Source organism: Sapajus apella, unplaced genomic scaffold (genome assembly GCF_009761245.1).
Source record: "Sapajus apella isolate SASKATOON/1434 unplaced genomic scaffold, GSC_monkey_1.0 scaffold89, whole genome shotgun sequence".
NCBI lineage: Eukaryota > Metazoa > Chordata > Mammalia > Primates > Cebidae > Sapajus > Sapajus apella.
In genome coordinates this window covers 194,675-215,593 of record NW_022437029.1, presented here as the reverse complement: position 1 = coordinate 215,593, position 20,919 = coordinate 194,675, and the positions used below count along the sequence as shown (strand labels likewise).

Below are 20,919 nucleotides of genomic sequence, written 5' to 3'. Positions count from 1 at the left end.
TCTTTGAGTTCCTAGGCCTTCTGCATTAGTATCCTGTGTTCAGTTCTCAAGTTCCACTGAAGTACAGGCTGGCCCTTGGTCTGGGGACTTGGAATCCTGGGCTCCACTGACAGTAAAGGGAAGACTCTATCCCTTTCCCACAGTGTCCCTCAGGCCCAGGGTGCAGTATAGTAGGCAGGCTGGGCTGCAGCATCAGTACTCTTATTTCCCCTTAGGGGAGCTTATCCGCATGCCGAAAATGGGGAAGACCATCCACAAATATGTCCATTTATTTCCCAAGTTGGAGTTGTCAGTGCACCTGCAGCCAATCACACGCTCCACCCTGAAGGTAGAGCTGACTATCACGCCAGACTTCCAGTGGGATGAAAAGGTGAGGCTTTGCAAGGTAGAGGAGCTGGATTGGAGGCACCAAGCCTATGTTGGTGGCAGAGGAGCTGGATCGGAGGTACTCGGTCTATGTTGGCTCACATTCCTTTTACCTGTGCTCCTGTTGGCAGGTGCATGGATCATCAGAGGCTTTCTGGATTCTGGTGGAGGATGTGGACAGCGAGGTGATTCTGCACCATGAATATTTTCTCCTCAAAGCCAAGTATGCCCAGGACGAGCACCTCATCACGTTCTTCGTGCCTGTGTTTGAACCGCTGCCCCCTCAGTACTTCATCCGAGTGGTATCTGACCGCTGGCTCTGTGAGTGTCTCCTCTCCAGAGTCCCCACAAACAGTCCCTCCAAGAACAGTGGAAGAATGTCTTGCACTTTTCCCGGTCTTCTGGGCTTGCCTTTGCGGGGGACAGAGTGATACATACACTGCCTAGGTTGCCAGTGTTCATGGAGGGGATCTAGAGGCCAGTTAGGTAAAGAGAACAGTGCTTACATCCTTCCTGTTTCTTTTCTGGCAGCTTGTGAGACGCAGCTGCCTGTCTCTTTCCGGCACCTGATCCTGCCAGAGAAGTACCCACCTCCGACTGAACTTTTGGACCTGCAGCCCTTGCCTGTGTCTGCTCTGAGAAACAGTGCCTTTGAGAGTCTTTACCAAGATAAATTTCCTTTCTTCAATCCCATCCAGACTCAGGGTGAGTGTTTCCATCCCTCCTCTGGAGGCTTTTGAAGTCATTGGAAGACAGATGTGTTCTGTGGCACGCAGGGGAGTGGGGATCCTCAGGGACTTGGTAGGCCTGGGAGCAACTCTGTGACCACTGGGGCCCACCAGGACTTTCTCCTTTGTCAGAAGCCCTTGGTTGCCATGCTGCTCTGCATGTGTCACTGTGGAGGGGCAGTAGAGCAAGGCCTTACATGGCATGGTCATTTCTCGCTCCCAGGAGGCTTAGAGGCCTGCCCCTGGCGCTCAAGTATTGAACTGGAGCCATGGGGTGGCACTGAGGCCTCCTCCTTCGCATCATGATAAATAACGGGAACATTCACAGAGCAGCTATTGTGTTCTCAGTTTTTAGCTGAGTACGTCACCAGTGTTTTCTCTTTTATTCCCTCCACCAAGCCTAAGGGGAGTCATTATTTGAGAGACTGCCATTAATGTTCCTTTTTTTTTTTTGTGAGATGGCATCTCCCTCTTGCCCAGGCTAGAGTGCAGTGGCATGGTCTTGGCTCACTGCAACCTCCACCTCCTGGGTTCAAGAGATTCTCCTGCCTCAGCCTCCCAAGTAGCTGGGATTGTAGGTGCCTACTGCCACGCCCAGCTAATTTTTTAGTAGAGACAGGGTTTCACCATGTTGGCCAGGCTGGTCTCAAATTCCTGACCTCCAGTGATCCACCCGCCTCAGCCTCCCACAGTGCTGGGATTACAGGCATGAGCCACTGCACCTGGTAGTGTTCCATTTTATAGGTAAGGAACTGAGGCATAGAGGGTGCCCCAGTTGAATCAACTGATAAATAGTAGAACTTGGATTTTAATCCAGTCTTGATGACAGGGCTAAGGCTCTTACTTTCTATTATTAGGTTATTTCTAGGAAATGCAGGAGAGTATCGAAGGGGCAAAGAAAGGGACCCAATTCCTTTCTGTCCCGCATCCTAGTCCCTGAGAAGCAAAGAAGGATATGTGGCTTCTTTTGCTTTGCTTTTGTTGTCATCCCATGTGTCTCCAGGGGGCCTGGGCCCTTGATCTTGGCCTCTTCCCCTTTACCTAAGTGGGAGCAGGTGAGGGGGATACAGCAGGCCGGCCTGGAGTTAGAGGCTCAGATGCAGTTTGCTTCTCTGCCTACACTCCACAGCTCACTGACTTCATTTCTTATGCTGTTTTTTGTTTTGACGAGTGGTCCATGTTCCAGTCCGTCTCTTCTTCCCTCTTGACACTCACACTGCTTCTTTCTGTTGGTTTCCAGTGTTTAACACTGTGTACAACAGTGATGACAACGTGTTTGTTGGGGCCCCCACGGGCAGCGGGAAGACCATTTGTGCAGAGTTTGCTATCCTGCGGATGCTGCTGCAGAGCTCGGAGGGGCGCTGTGTGTACATCACCCCCATGGAGGCCCTGGCAGAGCAGGTGCGATGTAGCGCTGTGTCATGTGAATGTACCCAGAAGCATTTTATCTGTGATTCTATGTAAAAGCTTTCTAAGCCCTGAAATTTGCAGGGTCATTTCCCAGTTTGTGTATTAAAGCCACCCCAGCCGGGTGTGGTGGCTCATGCCTGTTATCCCAGCACTTTGGGAGGCCAAGGCAGGTGGATTGCCTGAGGTCAGGAGTTTGAGACCAGCCTGGCCAAAATGGTAAAACCTCATCCCTACTAAAAATACAAAAAGTAGCCAGGCATGGTGGTGGGTGCCTATAATCGCACCTCCTCAGGAGGCTGAGGCAGGAGAATCACTTGAACCCAGGAAGTGGAGGTTACAGTGAGCCAAGATTATACCACTGCACTCCAGCCTGGGTGACAAGAGCGAGACTTCGTCTCAAGAAAAAAAAAGCTGCCCCATCACATAAAGGCTTCTGTGGGATTAGAATGTAGCTTGAGATTTGCAGGTCAACAGGTCTCTCTGTTTGGCATCTCAGGTTTTCCTCACATAAGTGAAAGAGGCCTGGCATGACCTGATGTTGTTCTGCCTCACTCCTCTGCCTGCCAGGTATACATGGACTGGTATGAGAAGTTCCAGGACAGGCTCAACAAGAAGGTGGTGCTCCTGACAGGAGAGACCAGCACAGACCTGAAGCTGCTGGGCAAAGGCAACATCATCATCAGCACCCCTGAGAAGTGGGACATACTTTCCCGGCGGTGGAAGCAGCGGAAGAACGTGCAGAACATCAACCTCTTCGTGGTGGATGAGGTCCACCTTATCGGGGGCGAGAATGGGGTATGGTGTGACCTTGCAGCACAGATGACGGGCTGGGACTAAGTGATCTTGGCATTGAGCCTTAATGTTTGGGTCTGAGGACAGAGGTTCAGGACTTCTCCCCCAGAGGATTCTGCCTGCCGCCCTGTTCCAAAAGGACAATGTGAACATTTTGGTAGTACTTTAGGAAAACAGTATTGTTTAGTGGAGGTTGGCTGCCGTGGAGGAGCTAGAAGCAATGATAGGAGAGCTCCTAGCTAGAGGGAAGAATGAGGTCATTTTGAGGCTGATAGGCTGTTCACAGAGGGGACCTCCAGGTAGAGAATGGGAGCCTTGGCCTGCAGTGACCTTCCCTCCCTCTTTCCAGCCTGTCTTAGAAGTGATCTGCTCCCGAATGCGCTACATCTCCTCCCAGATTGAGCGGCCTATTCGCATTGTGGCACTCAGCTCTTCGCTCTCCAATGCCAAGGATGTGGCCCACTGGCTGGGCTGCAGTGCCACCTCCACCTTCAACTTCCACCCCAATGTGCGTCCCGTCCCCTTGGAGCTGCACATCCAGGTAGGACCCGCTCTCCTCATCCCTCTGTGGGGGGCTTACAAAGATTCTGAGTGACCCAGGATCTGATAACCTTGGTGTCTTTTCTTCTCCCTGGTTTCCAGGGCTTCAACATCAGCCATACACAAACCCGCCTGCTCTCCATGGCCAAGCCCGTGTACCATGCTATCACCAAGCACTCACCCAAGAAGCCTGTTATTGTCTTTGTACCGTCTCGCAAGCAGACGCGCCTCACTGCCATTGACATCCTTACCACATGTGCGGCAGATATCCAACGGCAGAGGTGGGCAGGGCCTAGCTTCTGGGATTTGGGGTTAGGTTAAGTGAGGCTGGCCCACTCGAAGAGTGTCCTTTTTATGAGGGTGGGGTTAGCCCATGTGGCTTGGGGCCACGATCTGCACAGCTAGCAAGGTGTCGGCCAGGAATTGGGCAACTGTGAGCTGAGCCAGTGCTCGTGCCACACAGGTTCTTGCACTGCACTGAGAAGGATCTGATTCCATACCTGGAGAAGCTGAGTGACACCACGCTCAAGGAAACGCTGCTAAATGGGGTGGGCTACCTGCATGAGGGGCTTAGCCCCATGGAGCGACGCTTGGTGGAGCAGCTCTTCAGCTCAGGTAAGTCAGGCCACGGTAGAGCATGGCAAGGGTTAAACTTGAGGGGTGCGGTGGCAGTATTTCTCTACAGCATACTAGTCATTTTCAGCATATTATTTAGGACTCTTAGCTATTGACTCATTTGATTCTCCCAAGAATCTCATGAGGCAGGTGGAACAAACACTCCCTACTTGCCAGGTAAGAAAACAGGCAGACACATCAGGTTGTGCTAATTCAGAACCTGGTTTTCTAGAGTCCAGGACCTTTGGCCACTAGACCTGATTCTCCATGGATACCAGACTCCCCAAGTGTATTAGTCCATTTTTGCACTGCTGTAAAGAAATACTTGAGACTGGGTCATTTATAAAGAGGTTTAATTGGCTTGCAGTTCTGCAGGTTGTATATGAAGCATGGTGGCATCTGCTTCAGGGAAGGCAAAGGGGAAGCAGGTGTCTTACAAGGCAGGAGCGGAACCAAGAGAGAGTTGGAGAGGTGCTATATACTTTTGAACAACCAGCTCTTGTGAGAACTCACTCACTGGACAGTACCAAGGGCAGGTGGTGCTGAACCATTCATGAGAACTCTGCCCCCATAAGCCAGTCATCTCCCACGAGGCCCCTCCTTCAACACTGGGGACTATAGTTTGACAAGATTTGGTGGGGACAGAGATCCAAAAACCATCTCACCAAGGTCGTTAGACTTTAGAGATTAGCACACAGGAGAGCTCTGATTCTCCCTTGGGTGCACTCTTGCTGACCACTGTCCCTTGTTGACCTGTGGCATTTTATGCAAAGATTTACCTTTTAACACTGCTTGGTGGAGCCTCATTGGAGATCCGCCTGCCAGGATCACTTCCTGTCACTCTTTGGCCCTTGAATCTCCCTGTTTGAGGCGTGCTTAGAGTGATCTCCGTTTTGTGGCATGGCTGAGCCAGCCTGTTCATGAATGTTAGCACCTTCCGGTCAGAGGCACATTCCATCAGCAGTAGTTATGCCTTGGTGTTCCAGGGCTTTGGGTTCTGTTCCGTGATAACCTTTGTTTTTTTCCGGATAGTCCCAGAGCAAGGCACCAGCAGTGTGGGCTGCCTCATAGCAATATGTTAGCTCTGAATCATGTTAGACCTTGTTCCTAGCCAGCCTTACTATGAGTTCTGAAACATAGCACAGGGAAAGCTATGGCCTGCCCATGAGGCAGTGAGCCGGCTTCACCCAGGGAGCCCTGCCTTCAGCCTTCCTCTCCCCTCTGCTGCTCAGGGGCTATCCAGGTGGTGGTGGCTTCTCGGAGTCTCTGCTGGGGCATGAATGTGGCTGCCCACCTGGTAATCATCATGGACACCCAGTACTACAATGGCAAGATCCACGCGTGAGTACAGCTGGTGCTCTGTGTTAGCACAGACCTCCTTCCTAAAATGAATGTGAATCTGCAGATACACAGAGAGTAAGCTAGGATGAAGAAAAGGTGTTAGGGAAGTTAACAGCTGAGTTTTTACCAGATCCAAGTGTTTGAGAGTTTTACATCTCAGTACCTAGGCTCATGTTTGCTTTATAGTCATTGTGCTTCCATATTCAGCAGTTTGGAGAGGTAGGAAGTTAGAGTCAGGAGTAATGTTTGACATTATGTCATTAACCTCAAACATCCTGTAGATAAGCAAGAAAAGTGACTTGGTCGAGGTCATAAACCTATATAGTGACAGGTAAGAAGCTAGAAGAGTGCTAGGTGCGGTGGCTCACACCTGTAATCCCAACACTTTGGCTGAGGCTGAGGTGGGTGGATCACTTGAGGTCAGGAGTTCGAGACCAGCCTGGCCATCATGGTGAAACCCCCGTTTCTGCTAAAAATACAAAAAATTGGCTGGGGGTGGTGGCAGGTGCCTGTAATTCCAGCTACTCAGGAGGCTGAGGCAGGAGAATCATTTAACCTGGGAGGCAGAGGCTGCAGTGAGCCAATATCCCACCATTGTACTTCCAGACTGGGTGACAGAGTGGGACTCTATCTAAAAAAAAAAAAAAAAAGTCTGGGTGCTGGGGGGCTGAGGTGGACAGATCACCTGATGTCAGGAGTTCAAGACCAGCCTAGCCAAAATGGTGAAATCCCATTTCTACAAAAATACAAAAATTAGCTGGGCATGATGGCAGTTGCCTGTAATCCCAGCTACTTAGGAGGCTGAGGTTGGAAAATCTCTTGAATCCGGGAGGCAGAGGTTGCAGTGAGCCAAAATTGTGCCATTGTACTCTAGCCTGAGTGACAGAGTGAGACTCGTCTCAAAAAAAAGTTAAGCATACACAATTTAGTCATTCTGCTTATACGTATTTTCCCAAGAGAAATTAAAGCTTATGTCCACACTCAGATTTGTACACAAATGTTTACACAGCCTCATAGCAGCCCCAAACTGAAACAATTTAAATGTCTATTAACAAGGGAATGGATAGTCAAACTTTGGTATATCCATACTATTACTCTGCAATAAAAAGGAATGAACTACTGACAAATGCAACAACATGGGTGAATCTCAGGCGCCCTGTAGTCCCATCTATTGAGGATGCTGAGGCAGGAACCTAGGAGGCGGAGGTTGCACTGAGCCGAGATCATGCCACTGCACTCCAGCCTGAGCAACAGAGTGCAATGGTATGATCTCACTACAGCCTCTGCCTCCCAGGCTCAAGCAATCATCCTGCCTCAGTCTCCCAAGTAGCTGGGACTACCAGCATGTGCCACTATTTCCAGCTAATTTTTGCTTTCTTTTTTTGTATAGAGAGATTTTCATCATGTTGCCCAGGCTTGTCTTGAACACCTGAGCTCAAGAGATCCACCCACCTCAGCCTCCCAAAGTGCTGGGATTACAGGCATGAGCCATGGTACCTGGCCTAACTCTTAATAACTTTTTCCTAAAATGCAGATTATTTTGAAATGAATTTTATTTATGGGTTCATTTCTAATGGGTGAACCTGCTTCCAGGTTGGATTAAAGTCAGGTGACTTGACTCACAAAATATACAGCTATGAAGTTTGGAAAGTGGTGGTGCTCACCTGTAGTCCCACCTGCTCCAGAGGCTGAAGTGAGAGGATCACTTGAGCTTAGGAGGTCAAGGCTGCAGTGAGCCATGACTGTGCCACTGCACTCCAGTCTGGACAACAGAGCAAGACCCTGTGTCAAAAAACAAATAAAAAAACTTTTTTATTAAAGGAAAAAGTTTGGGAATTGTGACTTATATATTTGATCCTTGAATAGAGAGTTTTTTTTTTTTTGGTAGGGGGTTTTTTTTTTTTTTTTTTCTTTTAAGAGACGGGGTTTCACCATTGGTCAGGCTGGTCTTGAACTCCCGACCTCAGGTGATCCGCCCACCTTGGCCTCCAAAGTGCTTGGATTATAGGCATGAGCCACTACGCCCAGCCCATTGGGTGGTTTTATACCTTGGTTTGTGGTGCCTGAGCAGCAAATTCATGGCTCTTGCACTGAATACTAAAATGATGTACAGGCAACCAGTGAAACTAGCTAGATCTAAGCGCAGAGATTGATAAACAGAGTCATGCTGTGATTTGACCATGCCTCCCTGTATTTGCATTTTACTCTTATTTGGCGAAGAGAGTTGGGACTCCTGAGCATGGTCTCCGTGTTGAGGCACCTTTTCCTTCTTTCCCCGCTTCTGTCACCAGCTACGTGGATTACCCCATCTACGATGTGCTTCAGATGGTGGGCCATGCCAACCGCCCTTTGCAGGATGATGAGGGGCGCTGTGTCATCATGTGTCAGGGCTCCAAGAAGGTCAGTCCTGGGCTGATGCAGCCTCTTGAATCCAGAGCCTCAGAATGGATTCTTTAATCTCTCTTTTGAAAGATGTCTTCTGCTTTCTAAAGTGTATGACAAAAAAAAAAAAAAAAGATAGCTTCAGTAACTTGTTTAGTCTGTCACCTTCTGCCTCTCTTATTTACGCATTTCTTTTGTAATGAGCCTGCCAGCCACATGGAATTTTGCTGCCTTTTGCCACTGTCATTGGCTCCACGTGTTAAAGTCTTTGCCCTCTAGTTGGTTCCCTCCTTCCTCGTGGACTGCTCCCTGCTCTGCCCTCATGACTTTCTGTATCCCTGTTCCCACTGCATATTGTCACCAGTGATGTGCTTTCTATATATGTGCCTTCTTCCATTTTGATATTAGTTGTATCTCACACAGGGTCCATGCCCTGTTGATTTGCTCTTGGCCCTTTGTGACCATGTTGTCACCAATTATTACTACGTCTCCACTTCCAACCCACAGGATTTTTTCAAGAAGTTCTTATATGAGCCATTGCCAGTAGAGTCTCACCTGGACCACTGTATGCATGACCACTTCAATGCTGAGATCGTCACCAAGACCATTGAGAACAAGCAGGATGCTGTGGACTACCTCACCTGGACCTTTCTGTACCGCCGCATGACACAGAACCCCAATTACTACAACCTGCAGGGTCAGTGGGCTTGGGAACACACACGATTCTTTGGTGGCTCTCTCAGCCATTGCTGGGCATCTCCCCTAGGCATCCCACTGACCTCTCACCTCCATAGGCATCTCCCATCGTCACTTGTCCGACCACTTGTCAGAGCTGGTGGAACAGACCCTGAGTGACCTGGAGCAGTCCAAATGCATCAGCATCGAGGACGAGATGGACGTGGCGCCTCTGAACCTCGGCATGATTGCTGCCTACTATTACATCAACTACACCACCATTGGTGAGGCCTGGCACAGCCCATGTCCTGTCTGTGGGAGCCTTCTCACGCAGGGGTCTGGAGCCCACTGGGACAAGAGGTGTGCCTGTGTCTATCAGTGGGATGGCATTGCAGGGGAGAGCAGGGGAGCCCAGGCAGTTCTGCTCCTTCTCCGCCTGCTTTTGGCTCCTCTCAAACTTCCTTTTTCTGTCAGAGCTCTTCAGCATGTCCCTCAACGCCAAGACCAAGGTGCGAGGGCTCATTGAGATCATCTCCAATGCGGCAGAGTATGAGAACATTCCCATCCGGCACCATGAAGACAACCTCCTGAGGCAGGTGAGGACAGCAGCTTCAGGAGACCATCCTGGGAATAACAAACTCGGCCTGTGTGCCCAGAACATATGGCACTCCTGCCACCAGCACCCCCATACGCATCCCCTACGCCCACTACATGTCCTCCCCCTCCATACCTCCCTCACACCCATCTCCGTCCCACCACCACCCACGTGCCTTGGGATATTGAAGGGCTGTGAGCCTGGACCCTTGGTGCCTTGGTCTGAGCTGGTCTCAGGCAGGGTCACCTGTTCATCACCAGCTATTTTTCTTCCACTTTCTAGTTGGCTCAGAAGGTCCCCCACAAGCTGAATAACCCTAAGTTCAATGATCCCCATGTCAAGACCAACCTGCTCCTGCAGGCTCACCTATCCCGCATGCAGCTGAGTGCTGAGCTGCAGTCAGATACGGAGGAAATCCTTAGTAAGGTAGAGTGTGAGTGTGGGTGTGGGTGTGGGGTGAGGGGCCAGTGCTGCTCTAGACATCTAGGCTTCAACCCTGCCTGCTCTTTTATGACTTCTGTTCAGGCAATCCGGCTCATCCAGGCTTGCGTGGATGTCCTCTCCAGCAATGGGTGGCTCAGCCCTGCTCTGGCAGCTATGGAACTGGCCCAGATGGTCACCCAAGCCATGTGGTCTAAGGACTCATACCTGAAGCAGCTGCCACACTTCACCTCTGAGCATATCAAACGTTGCACAGACAAGGTGAGCCGGGTTGGCCTAGAGGGTCAGGTGGATGAGCCTGAGAGCCTCGTGTCGTGGACTGAGGGTGGTTTGCAGGAGGTGGATCTCAGTAAGTGAAACTTTTAGTTCTGGTTCCTCCGAAGGTGCTCCTGGTTGAGATGCTAGAGAGGCTGCCAACTGTGGGCCATGTTCTTTCTGCAGCTGTTTTCTCTAGGTGACTTGATAATGTAGGAGGTAAAATTAGTGGTTCTTTGGCACCTGTGTCATTTGCCATTGGCCTGTGTTCTCTCTTTCCTGATGTCTGAATACTCACTGCAGGGAGTAGAGAGTGTTTTCGACATCATGGAGATGGAGGATGAAGAACGGAACGCATTGCTTCAGCTGACTGACAGCCAGATTGCAGATGTGGCCCGCTTTTGTAACCGCTACCCTAATATCGAACTGTCTTATGAGGTTGTAGATAAGGACAGCATCCGCAGGTGAGCCACAGGGGGTACCTGTTGGCCACAGCACGGAATTATGCTGTGAGCCCACTGCCACACATCACTTATGTGGGACCCTTGTCTACCCCTGCAGTGGCGGGCCGGTGGTGGTGCTGGTGCAGCTGGAGCGAGAAGAGGAAGTCACAGGTCCTGTCATTGCGCCTCTTTTCCCACAGGTGCGTCCCGGTAGCTGGCTGGGCCAGGTGTCAACTCACCCTATCCATTGGCTAGGTGCTTGGTATACATTGTCACTGTGGGAGGGAAACTTTAGAGTGATAATGAGTTCACAAGGCTGAGAATCTTGAGGCTATGGGTTTTTTTCTGTTGGTTTCTGCTTAGTTTGAAACAGTTGAGATGACTGGTCATTGTTAAACCCGTCAGTCGTGTAGTATTGTCCATCTCTCTGACTGTTTAAGATGCATTTGTCTTTTCTTTTTTTTTAATTTTTTATTATCTTGCCATCTTTAGAGGAGAGATGCATTTGTCTTTAACTCTAGTGGCTCCGGGACACTTGGGCTTTCCTGGTTGTTTCTTCTTTTTTCTCACTGCCACTTACACTGCTTCTGGTTGCTTGGTTCTTTACCACCAGAAATAAATTCTGGTTCTTTTTATATGGGAGAATAATTGAAGATTGACAGCAGAAACCAGATATTGTCATGTTTTTTTTTTTGTTTGTTTGTTTTTTTTTTTGAGACGGAGTTTCGCTCTTGTTACCCAGGCTGGAGTGCAATGGCGCGATCTCGGCTCACCGCAACCTCCGCCTCCTGGGCTCAGGCAATTCTCCTGCCTCAACCTCCTGAGTAGCTAGGATTACAGGCACGTGCCACCCTGCCCAGCTAATTTTTTGTATTTTTAGTAGAGACGGGGTTTCACCATGTTGACCAGGATGGTCTCGATCTCTTGACCTTGTGATCCACCCGCCTCGGCCTCCCAAAGTGCTGGGATTACAGGCTTGAGCCACCGTGCCCGGCCCAGATATTGTCATGTTTAATTGTGTAAACTAATTGTTTCACAGGTTCTGAGGAAAGAGCGCTTTTAACTGGCACCTTGGTTTTTGTGACAGTAGGGTGGCCAGTAGACAGGGCTGCAAGGCCTGCTGTGTTATCTTCTCTGTGCACATTCAGCTCTGTGTTAAATTTTTTCTCATCTGGCAGATTTGCCCTGTACTTAAAAGTATCTCTAAGGAACTCAAAGCTACCATACCCTAAAGACTAGACCTCTAATAGTAGTACCTTGGACTTAGTGGCAGGCACTAAGTGGGGGAAGGTACCTTGGCACAAGGAAATGAGCCAGAACCAATAAATGAGTTCATCTACCTGCTTAAAAAATTAAGTCTGTTTGAGACAATTTTTGACAGTTTTAAATGTTATATCTAATTGTATTTCGGGAAGAAACTTTGGAAAGTTATCTGATTGTTGTTATCCTTCTTTTGTAACCATAACCATTTTCACAGTTGCCTATGGCCATCAAGTTTTACATCCTGAATTTCTTGGTTTTGAATTACTGCAGAAACTTAATGCACTCTCATGTTGTTATTTCATGCAGAAACGTGAAGAAGGCTGGTGGGTGGTGATTGGAGATGCCAAGTCCAATAGCCTCATCTCCATTAAGAGGCTGACCCTGCAGCAGAAGGCCAAGGTGAGTGTGTCCACCGGCTCCAGCATTTGTTCTGATGTGGGGGAAGGGTGAAGATGCTTCCTGTGTCCATGCTCATCTTGATTTCTGCCTGCTCTTTCTAGGTGAAGTTGGACTTTGTGGCCCCAGCCACTGGTGCCCACAACTACACTCTGTATTTCATGAGTGATGCTTACATGGGATGTGACCAGGAATACAAATTCAGTGTGGATGTGAAAGAAGCTGAGACAGACAGTGATTCAGATTGAGTCCTGAGGCATCTACTCTTGGCTAAAAGGAGAGTTGAGCGTGAATTAGGAATGTGTACGTTGTAGGGATCCTGCTTGTGGGGAGCAGGTTTGTGGGCCTGAGGTCTGGCTAGCCAGGGCTGGTGCTGTCCCCACCCACCTCCATTCCCTTTTCTCTTGTTCATATTCTGGATGCAATGACAGCAGGTGTCATGTCAAGCATAAATCATATATAGCATTTTCAGGCATGTTCCCAGTAGTTCCTTTTGAGTTTGACGTTTTAATAAAATAATTTGTAGAAACCATTTGTCTTTGCAGTGATTCCAAATTATAAGTTTTCTTCAACCTAAGGGCATGGCCAAAATTAGCCAGGAATGAGCTTGTAATGAGTGCATCTGGAGGACTGACCTGCTTATTAGGTGTGCTGTCCCCTGAGGTCTTGAGTCAGCCTGGAGGAGGAAACATATGACTGTGACCTGGCTTCAATGGTACCCATACATCAGCCCTACCGCAGGAACTAACACTGAGATTTGGAAGCTAGATCACAAATTAGCGGTTTCTCTAAATGGATGTTCTAAAATTCTGCAGTGTCTGCTCCTGGGCGACAGCACCAGAAGGAGGACTGAAATGTACCAGCTGGATGTGACCCAGTCTTAGTAAATAGAGTTTTCTAATCTAGATCTTCCGATTTTCTTCAAATTCTTACTTTCTGTTCTTTAAATGTGTACAAAATTGAAATACAATTCTGAAGGGCAGTTTCCTCAGGGCAGCAGTTTTCAAATGATTTAGTCTTAGAACCTCTTTACTGAAAACTAAGAACCTCAAGGAGTTTTTTTTTTTAATAACATTTATTTTTCACAGTTCTGGAGGTTGGCCCAAAAAGCTTTTATCTAGGTTAATGCACTTTTGAATCATAATGTTAACTTTTTTTTTTTTTTTTTTAATAGAGATAGGGTTTCACCATGTTGCCCAGGCTGGTCTTGAATTCCTGAACTCAAGTGATCCACCCACCTCGGCCTCCCAAAATGCTGGGTTACAGGCATGAGCCACCATGCCCAGCCCACATTAACATTTTTTATGAGGAACAACTTCCAAAACAGTAAATCCAGGGAGAAAAGTGGCATTTTACAATCTCTTTTGTATCTAAGATGAAACAAGTGGATTCTTAAAGCTGCTTCTACATCCAAACTATTTTGAAGTAAGCTGACTTCACACAGGCAGTTGGAAAAGATTTTTAAATCGCCTTTTCAGTTAATTGTAGCTATTCTTTGATACCACACCAAGACCATAACTGATAGTTTCTTAAAGGCAATGTGGACTCTGAAAAAATGCACTCTCATGTTGTTATTAATACTTTCAAATCCACTGGCCTGTCTTATACTTTTGAATTAATCTTTGAGCCATGAATGATTTTGTAACCTCATGTACTGGTCACTTGGAAAACTGGTTCATTGAATTCTTCCAAATGAAATGCATTTCATTATACAAATCACATTTGTTAATATTCCCAATAAAGTTCATGATGGAGTACAGATTTTGAGAAATTCTAATTTTTGCTTGAAAGCTTTCTTTTATCATTGGCAACACTATCACTTGTTTCCCTTGAAGTGAGAGGCTCATTCCATTCGTTTTGCAGAAAATGTCAGCCAAATGTTCAAGTCTAAATACCATAATCTGCCAGTTCTTTCAACTCTAAAGGGCATGCCTTGAACACAGCCAATTCAGCTTGCAACTCAGTTGTACAGTTGCTTTTCCTCAAGGCACCCATACTTCAGTGCATAGCAGAGGGGCTTTATGCATGCTTCCCATTTTCTCAGAATATTATAAGAAGTGTTCTTAAGATCAACATTTTTTTTTTTTTTGAGATGCAGTTTCATTTGTTTCCCAGGCTGGAGTGCAATGGTGCAATCTCAGTTCACTGCAGTTTCCGCCTCGCATGTTCAAGCAGTTCTCCTGACTCGGCCTCCCAAGTAGCTGGGATTACAGGCATGTGGCACTATGCCTGGCTAACTTTTAGTAAAGACAGGGTTTCTCCATGTTGGTCAGGCTGGTCTTGAACTCCTGACCTCAGGAGATCTGCCCGCCTTGGCCTCCCAAAGTGCTGGGATTACAGGCATGAGCCACCGTGCCCAGCTAGGTCAACAATACAGTTAGCCACTGTTATTTGTTTTATCAAGGATGTGTCAAAACTACTAGAAGTTTGCTGCCACCACCTTGATTCATGCTGCAGTGCCAACAGTTGACCTCACAGATCCTCCCTGAAAGGGTCTTGGGACTCCCAAGATCTACAGACCACATCCTTTGAGAACCACTACTCTAGGTACCACCCCACTGTCTTTCTAAAATCTAAGGTCACAGATTAAATTTACGGGAAGGCTGTAGTTTTGGAGACCATTGTCACATTAGAACCTATTTAGAAGTGACTGTCGAGACAACCTTAGCGAGCCTTAACACTGACTCCTGAAGGCAGTGTTTCTCAACTGGTTTTCGTCACCACTTCCCTAAGGAGCCTTTCTGATCACTCACTGCCATGAAAATGGAGTACCACAGCCACACTGTATGTCCTGTGGGCCTTAGGAGGACCACAAACTACTTTTTTTTTTTTTAATCTCTACTGAAGAAGCAATTTGCATCCCTGTTGAGAATATAGGGCCTGTGGCCAGTAATAACTCTCCCTTTTAGGGTTCCTGTCTTTCTCCATTTTTTTCTATCCTGTTGCCATCACAGCATAACAGTGCAGGATGTATATGAGGGTTTCTAAGGGAAAGCAGAGATGCCCCTCACTCGAACCTACATTCAGAAAAAAATTTCCTTCAATATTGACTGGATGTCTTAAATGCAAAGATTTACCCAGAAACTGGAGAGGCAGGACCTATTTCAGACAAGGATTCACCATGGAATTCTTTTATGAATATGCTTATAAAATAGGGCTCGGGATGAAGATGGATTATTTAAGTCTTACAACTTCAGAAAGGCCTGAGATATATACCCCCTCCTACTATACACAGTGATTATAAATAGTATATTTACCCCCAAAAAATTTAACACTGTACCCTAATGCAAGAAAAATTGGTGGTATAACAATGTACAGATGTTCTGTAGCTCTTTACTGAGGGCCTCATGTCAAAGGAGGGGAAGGAGAGCAGTTCTGTGGCTCCATACTTCCACCCAAGTCTAAATAGAAGTGAGCCAGGTTAAACGAAGGTCAAGGATGCTCCTCCTGGTCCTCTCAGGGGCTGGCAAAATCTCATGACATTTTCTGGGGAGTCATTATGCTGTCCAAAATCGAGGTAGCTCAGAGGCCTTCAGGCAGCTGATACTTCCAGAAGGCCACCTCCCCATCATCACTGCAGGAGGCCAGCAGCCCTGGCTCCTTGGGGTTCCAGGCCACACAGTTGACATCTTGGGAATGGGCCTGATGCAAGTGGGCTGTCAGGGAGAAGGTGGGCTGCTGTGGATCTGAATTTGGATCCTCCTCAAACACACGGATCGCATCATCCCCACAAGCTGTAGCCAGGGCCCCTGTCAGCTGACACCTGGAAGGAAAGTGACATCAGTGGGTATACCTGACTGATTAGGCAGGAGATACTTGTTCCATAGTTCCTGGTCTGTTCTCTTTCCTAACTTCAGGCCTCAGCTAAAAACCTCCTCTTAAAATGTTTCCCTAACTAATAAGGAGTCACAAATATTACCCACCCTTACATCTTCAGATGCTGCCATCTAGTTTTTTCCCCTACTATGATTACCCTAAAAAACTACATGCAGTTATGAACTGCACTTTTCTCACTTGGCATAAGCAGTTTCCCATGTCATAAAGTATTTTTTTTTTTTTTTTTTTTTTTTTTGAGATGGAGTCTTGCCTCGTCGCCCAGGCTAGAGTACAGTGGCGCAATCTCTGCTCACTGCAACCTCCACCTCCCAGGTTCAAGTGATTTTCCTGCCTCAGCCTCCCAAGTAGCTGGGACTATAGGTGTGTGCCACCATGCCCCACTAATTTTTGTATTTTCAGTACAGACAGGGTTTTATCATGTTGGCCAGGCTGGTCTCGAACTCCCGACCTCAAGTGATCCACCTGCCTTAGTCTCCCAAAGTGCTGCGATTAAAGGTATGAGCCACTTTCCTCAGCCAAAATAAAGTATTTTTAACCCCTTTATTTTATTTTATTTTTAAATACAGGGTTGATCCATGTTGGTCAGGCTGGTCTTGAGCTCCCTACCTCAGGTGATCCACCCACCTCGGCCTCCCAAAATGCTGGGATTGCAGGCATGAGCCACCGCGCCTGGCTTCTTAACCCCTTTCTTTAAACAATGATATGACAAGCTGAGTTCTACCATAATTTACTTAAGTTGACTTTTGTTGAATAGGTGATTCCCAAATGCTAATATAAAGCAAGCTTGAGTGCTTATCAGTTTTTTTTTTTCACTGTTTTGGATTATTTCCTAGGGATCAATTCTCAGGGCCAGAACTACCCTCTGACCTACTCTCCTATACGAATGGCGTAGCTTTCCCAGCTTCCAAAGGACAGAGTCAGTGTTACCAAGCCATAAAAACCCCAGCCATGAATGCAGATTCAATAATAACTTCTAGACAGCACAAGCTGTGTGAACCCCAAGCCCTGGTGCTGTCCTCACAGCCTGGAATTGTTTCTTGCTCCCATGAATGCTGTAAACCAGCATGGTAGAGTCAGGGCTGATAAGGAATGGGGATGGCTGCCCTCAATTCCCAAGCACCCCCCAAGGTTGCAGAGGGCTACATGGGTCATGCCTTCTCTGAAATCTCTGCTTTATGGGGATGGGATGGGGGTGGGGGATAGCGTCTTACCAAGCAATGTCATAAATGGTCCTTGAGTGGAAGCCCGACAAAGTACAGACACATTTCCAACTGGGGTCAGAGCCACTGCATGCCACCCCTGCAAGACAGATTTCTCTTACACTTAAGACGTTCCTATGTCCTAGGCACCTCAGAGGAGAGCCTAACTTACCTTCCCTCACCCTCGTCTTCAACTAATTATGAGTCCACATTTCCATTCCTGTCCCCATCCTCGCTGATCTACCTTACACACTATGGCCAGACTGGCCTTTCTCAAGCAGAATTCTGAGAAGGAAACATCCACTGTTCTGTTGCAGACTATATGTAACTACTTAAGTCTGCCTGTGAAGGCCACCCACCAGCTGACTCACCCACTTTATTCCTCTTCAAACCCTAGATATCCTATGCCCCATTTAAATGAATTACCACTCCTCACATCAGTCTAGGCATTCCCACCATTGTTACATTTACTCACACTGTTTTCACCTGGAATTCTCACGTGAAATTATCATGTTAAAATTCTATACACCCTCTTAAATGCAGATTAAATGGCCCCTGTTCCACAAAGCTTTCCCGAATCTTCCAGCACTCCATCCAGAGCCCTCTTGTGGCACATCTTACCTTTTACCCTGATTTGCTCTGACTCATATATGTCTTTGCAGACTGTGAATCCCCTGAGAGATAGGTCTTCTTTAGCTCTACTAATGGACTCTCACCTTGTTCGTTGCCTGGTAGATACTGGCGCCAGATGCGCACAGTACGGTCATCACTGCAAGATGCCAGGCGCTGGCCACTGGGGTCAAAGGCCAAGCTCCACACAGTGGATTCATGGCCCTCAAGGGTGGCACAGCATACCCAGTCATCCTCTTCTTCCCGGTACAGCTTCACTGTGTCATCATAGCTGGCAGAGGCTAAGAGCTGGGGGAAGAGGGAAAGGAGACCCAACATGTGTCTGTGTGCCCCAGGAAGTGCAGGACAGGTCGGTCCCAGGGATCTGCTTTTATTTTAATTAATTTATTAATTAATTTACTTAATTTTCTTGAGATAGACTTTCCCTCCTGTTGCCGAGGTTGGAGTGCAGTGGCACAATCTTGGCTCACTGTAACCTCTGTCTCCTGGGTTCAAATGATTCTCCTGCCTCAGCCTCCCAAGCAGCTGGGACTATGAGCACCCACCACCACACCCTGCTAATTTTGTATTTTGTTTGTTTGTTTGTTTGTTTTTGAGACGGAGTTTCGCTCTTGTTACCCAGGCTGGAGTACAATGGCGCGATCTTGGCTCACCGCAACCTCCGCCTCCTGGGTTCAGGCAATTCTCCTGCCTCAGCCTCCTGAGTAGCTGGGATTACAGGCACGCACCACCATGCCCAGCTAATTTTTTGTAGTTTTAGTAGAGACGGGGTTTCACTATGTTGATCAGGATGGTCTCGATCTCTTGACCTCGTGATCTACCCGCCTCGGCCTCCCAAAGTGCTGGGATTATAGGCGTGAGCCACCGCGCCCGGCCTTAATTTTGTATTTTTAATAGCAACAGGGTTTCACCATGTTGGCCAGGCTGGTCTTGAACTCCTGCCTTAGCCTCCCGAAGTGCTGGGATTATAGGTGTGGGCCACTGCACCCGGCCAGATCTGTTTTTATAGAGGGGCTAATGTTTTTTGTTCACAGACGGAGATTCCTGTAAAAGCTAAATTAAGGCTGGAAAACAAAGGAAGGCCAGGCACAAGCCTGCACACCAGAGCCCTTCCACAAGAGACCTTTCCTAACTCTTACCTCCTGACTTGGGTGCCAAACCACATGCTTGACATCCTGTGTGTGGGAGTTGAGAACACTGACACATTCATACTCATCCTCTTCATCAACTGTGGGAGAGAAAAAGAAGGCAACCCAAGAGCCGACCCTGTCAGGGACACAGAGGGGGCTGTCAGGTGGTTCCCAATTCACCTGGAGGGACCTGGACTCACCTTCCCAGACCCAAACACTCTTATCTCGGCTGCAAGTGGCCAGGAGGTTGCCAGATGGGGCCCAAGCCACTGACTTGACCTCATTTTCATGGCCCTCAAGAGTGGTTACACACTGTGAAGGGGGAAGGAAAATGATAATTAACAGCAGCTAACTCCCCTAAGGCCCTTCCCATGGGTACATCCCAACTGGCGCAGGTTGGCTCAGGTTCCCGAACCAGCCCTGGGGAGCAAACGGGCAATAATTCTGGTCCCAACCAGCCTGGGTACCTCAAAGTCATCCTGGTTCTTCTTCCAAATGCAAGTGGTAGCATCAAAGCTGGCAGAGGCCAGGTAATTACCGCAGGGGGACCAGGCCACCTTCCGCACGGTGCGCTGGTGGCCTTCAGAAATGACAGACTTGCAGATCCAGCTGTCACCTAAAGGTGGAGCGCAGGCCAAGCTCTGGAGCTTGGTGCAGCACCATGAAGCTATTTGATATTGGGGGGCTAGCTAGCATTGGAGTCAGGCTAGTGGGGGAAAGCTCGGGGAGTGTATTTCACAGATTTTACAAAGATGCAACTGACTCTACTTCCTCTGGAGGCTTTTTCTTTTCTTTTTTCTTTCTTTTTTTTTTTTTTGAGATGGAGTTTTGGTTCTGATGCCCAGGCTGGAGTACAATGGTACGATCTCAGCTCACTGTAAACTCCGCCTCCTGGGTTCATGGGATTGTCCTGCCTCAGCCTCTCGAGTAGGTGGGATTACAGGTGCCTGCCACCACGCCTGGCTAATTTTGTATTTTTAGTAGAGACAGGGTTTCATCATGTTAGCCAGGCTGGTCTTGAACTCTTGACCTCAGGTGATCCACCCGCCTTTGCCTCCCACAGTGCTAGGATTATAGGCGTGAGCCACTGCACCCAGCCTCTGGAGGCATCTTTCTAAAACAAATCTGATCTAAAATTGCCATGGGTTCCCCAATGCCCTCGGTATGAAATCTGAACATCCAGTCTCAAGTTATTCTGCAGGCCACTTTCCTACACCTTTCTCTTCCCATTTTCCTGCCTCAGCAGCTACCACAATTCCCTCGACATTTCAGCTTGTCTGCTGACGTTTTTGCTCCCAGTAGTTGCAGACTTCTTTGCCTGTAAAGCCCTTCTCTGGGCGGCTAAGATCCGACTCTCCCTGTCAGGAACAGGGTCAGTCTCCCCGGCCGGCTGCGCGCCCGCACTATGCGCAGGCGGAGCCCTCAGCGCCGAGGGCCGCGCAGCCAGGCTAGGCCTTACCCTCGGTGCCCCAGATGCGGATTCTCCGGTCGCCGCCGCACGAGGCCAGCAGGGTCCCCGCGGGGTTCCAGGCCAGGAACCAGCAGCGGGAGTCCGGGTGCGCCGGGACACGGCCCAGCAGCACCAGCGAGTCCTTCATGGCAGCCCGACGCAGGGAGAGGTGGGGGCGGTCAGAGTCAACTGCGCAGACAGCAGGTCTCAAGCGGCGCACCGCCCACTCTAGTTGCCAGCGGCCGCCAGAGGCTCCAGCTTCCGCCGGAGGACCAGGGTCGCCCAGGGAACTCAGGTGCCTACGGCTGCGGTCGCGTGGCCCTCTGGGAGTTGTAGTCGCTCCCTTCACCTCCGCAGGGAAACCATCACAGGACGCCTCGAACTACCAATCCCGTGAGGCCCTGCGGAGAGCCGGCGGCGCGCCCAGGCTG

The 20,919-nt window shown here is 48.6% G+C and overlaps 2 protein-coding genes across 2 annotated transcripts in view; one reads left to right on the top strand and one right to left on the bottom strand.

Moving 5' to 3' along the window:
- Positions 1-12,774, top strand: part of SNRNP200 (small nuclear ribonucleoprotein U5 subunit 200) — a 31,552-nt gene extending 18,778 nt beyond the window's left edge. Inside the window, exons 27-45 of the mRNA XM_032255290.1 lie at positions 216-370; positions 498-687; positions 898-1,071; positions 2,335-2,495; positions 3,072-3,299; positions 3,646-3,837; positions 3,939-4,117; positions 4,300-4,451; positions 5,684-5,792; positions 8,084-8,192; positions 8,682-8,871; positions 8,969-9,133; positions 9,324-9,445; positions 9,727-9,870; positions 9,970-10,146; positions 10,444-10,604; positions 10,702-10,783; positions 12,153-12,245; positions 12,347-12,774. Coding sequence (XP_032111181.1) covers positions 216-370; positions 498-687; positions 898-1,071; positions 2,335-2,495; positions 3,072-3,299; positions 3,646-3,837; positions 3,939-4,117; positions 4,300-4,451; positions 5,684-5,792; positions 8,084-8,192; positions 8,682-8,871; positions 8,969-9,133; positions 9,324-9,445; positions 9,727-9,870; positions 9,970-10,146; positions 10,444-10,604; positions 10,702-10,783; positions 12,153-12,245; positions 12,347-12,490 — 2,927 coding nt within the window. The 3' untranslated portion in view covers positions 12,491-12,774. The remainder of the gene's footprint in view (positions 1-215; positions 371-497; positions 688-897; positions 1,072-2,334; positions 2,496-3,071; positions 3,300-3,645; positions 3,838-3,938; positions 4,118-4,299; positions 4,452-5,683; positions 5,793-8,083; positions 8,193-8,681; positions 8,872-8,968; positions 9,134-9,323; positions 9,446-9,726; positions 9,871-9,969; positions 10,147-10,443; positions 10,605-10,701; positions 10,784-12,152; positions 12,246-12,346) is intronic.
- A 2,271-nt stretch (positions 12,775-15,045) lies between these two features.
- CIAO1 (cytosolic iron-sulfur assembly component 1) lies at positions 15,046-20,915 on the bottom strand. Its single transcript, XM_032255287.1, has 7 exons — positions 20,498-20,915; positions 19,506-19,654; positions 19,239-19,350; positions 19,048-19,136; positions 17,995-18,196; positions 17,291-17,378; positions 15,046-16,005 (listed from the first exon to the last, which is right to left on the bottom strand). Exons 1-7 carry the CDS (start codon positions 20,634-20,636, stop codon positions 15,765-15,767), a joined length of 1,020 nt encoding a protein of 339 aa, XP_032111178.1. The 5' UTR covers positions 20,637-20,915; the 3' UTR covers positions 15,046-15,764.
- Positions 20,916-20,919: the final 4 nt, after the last annotated feature.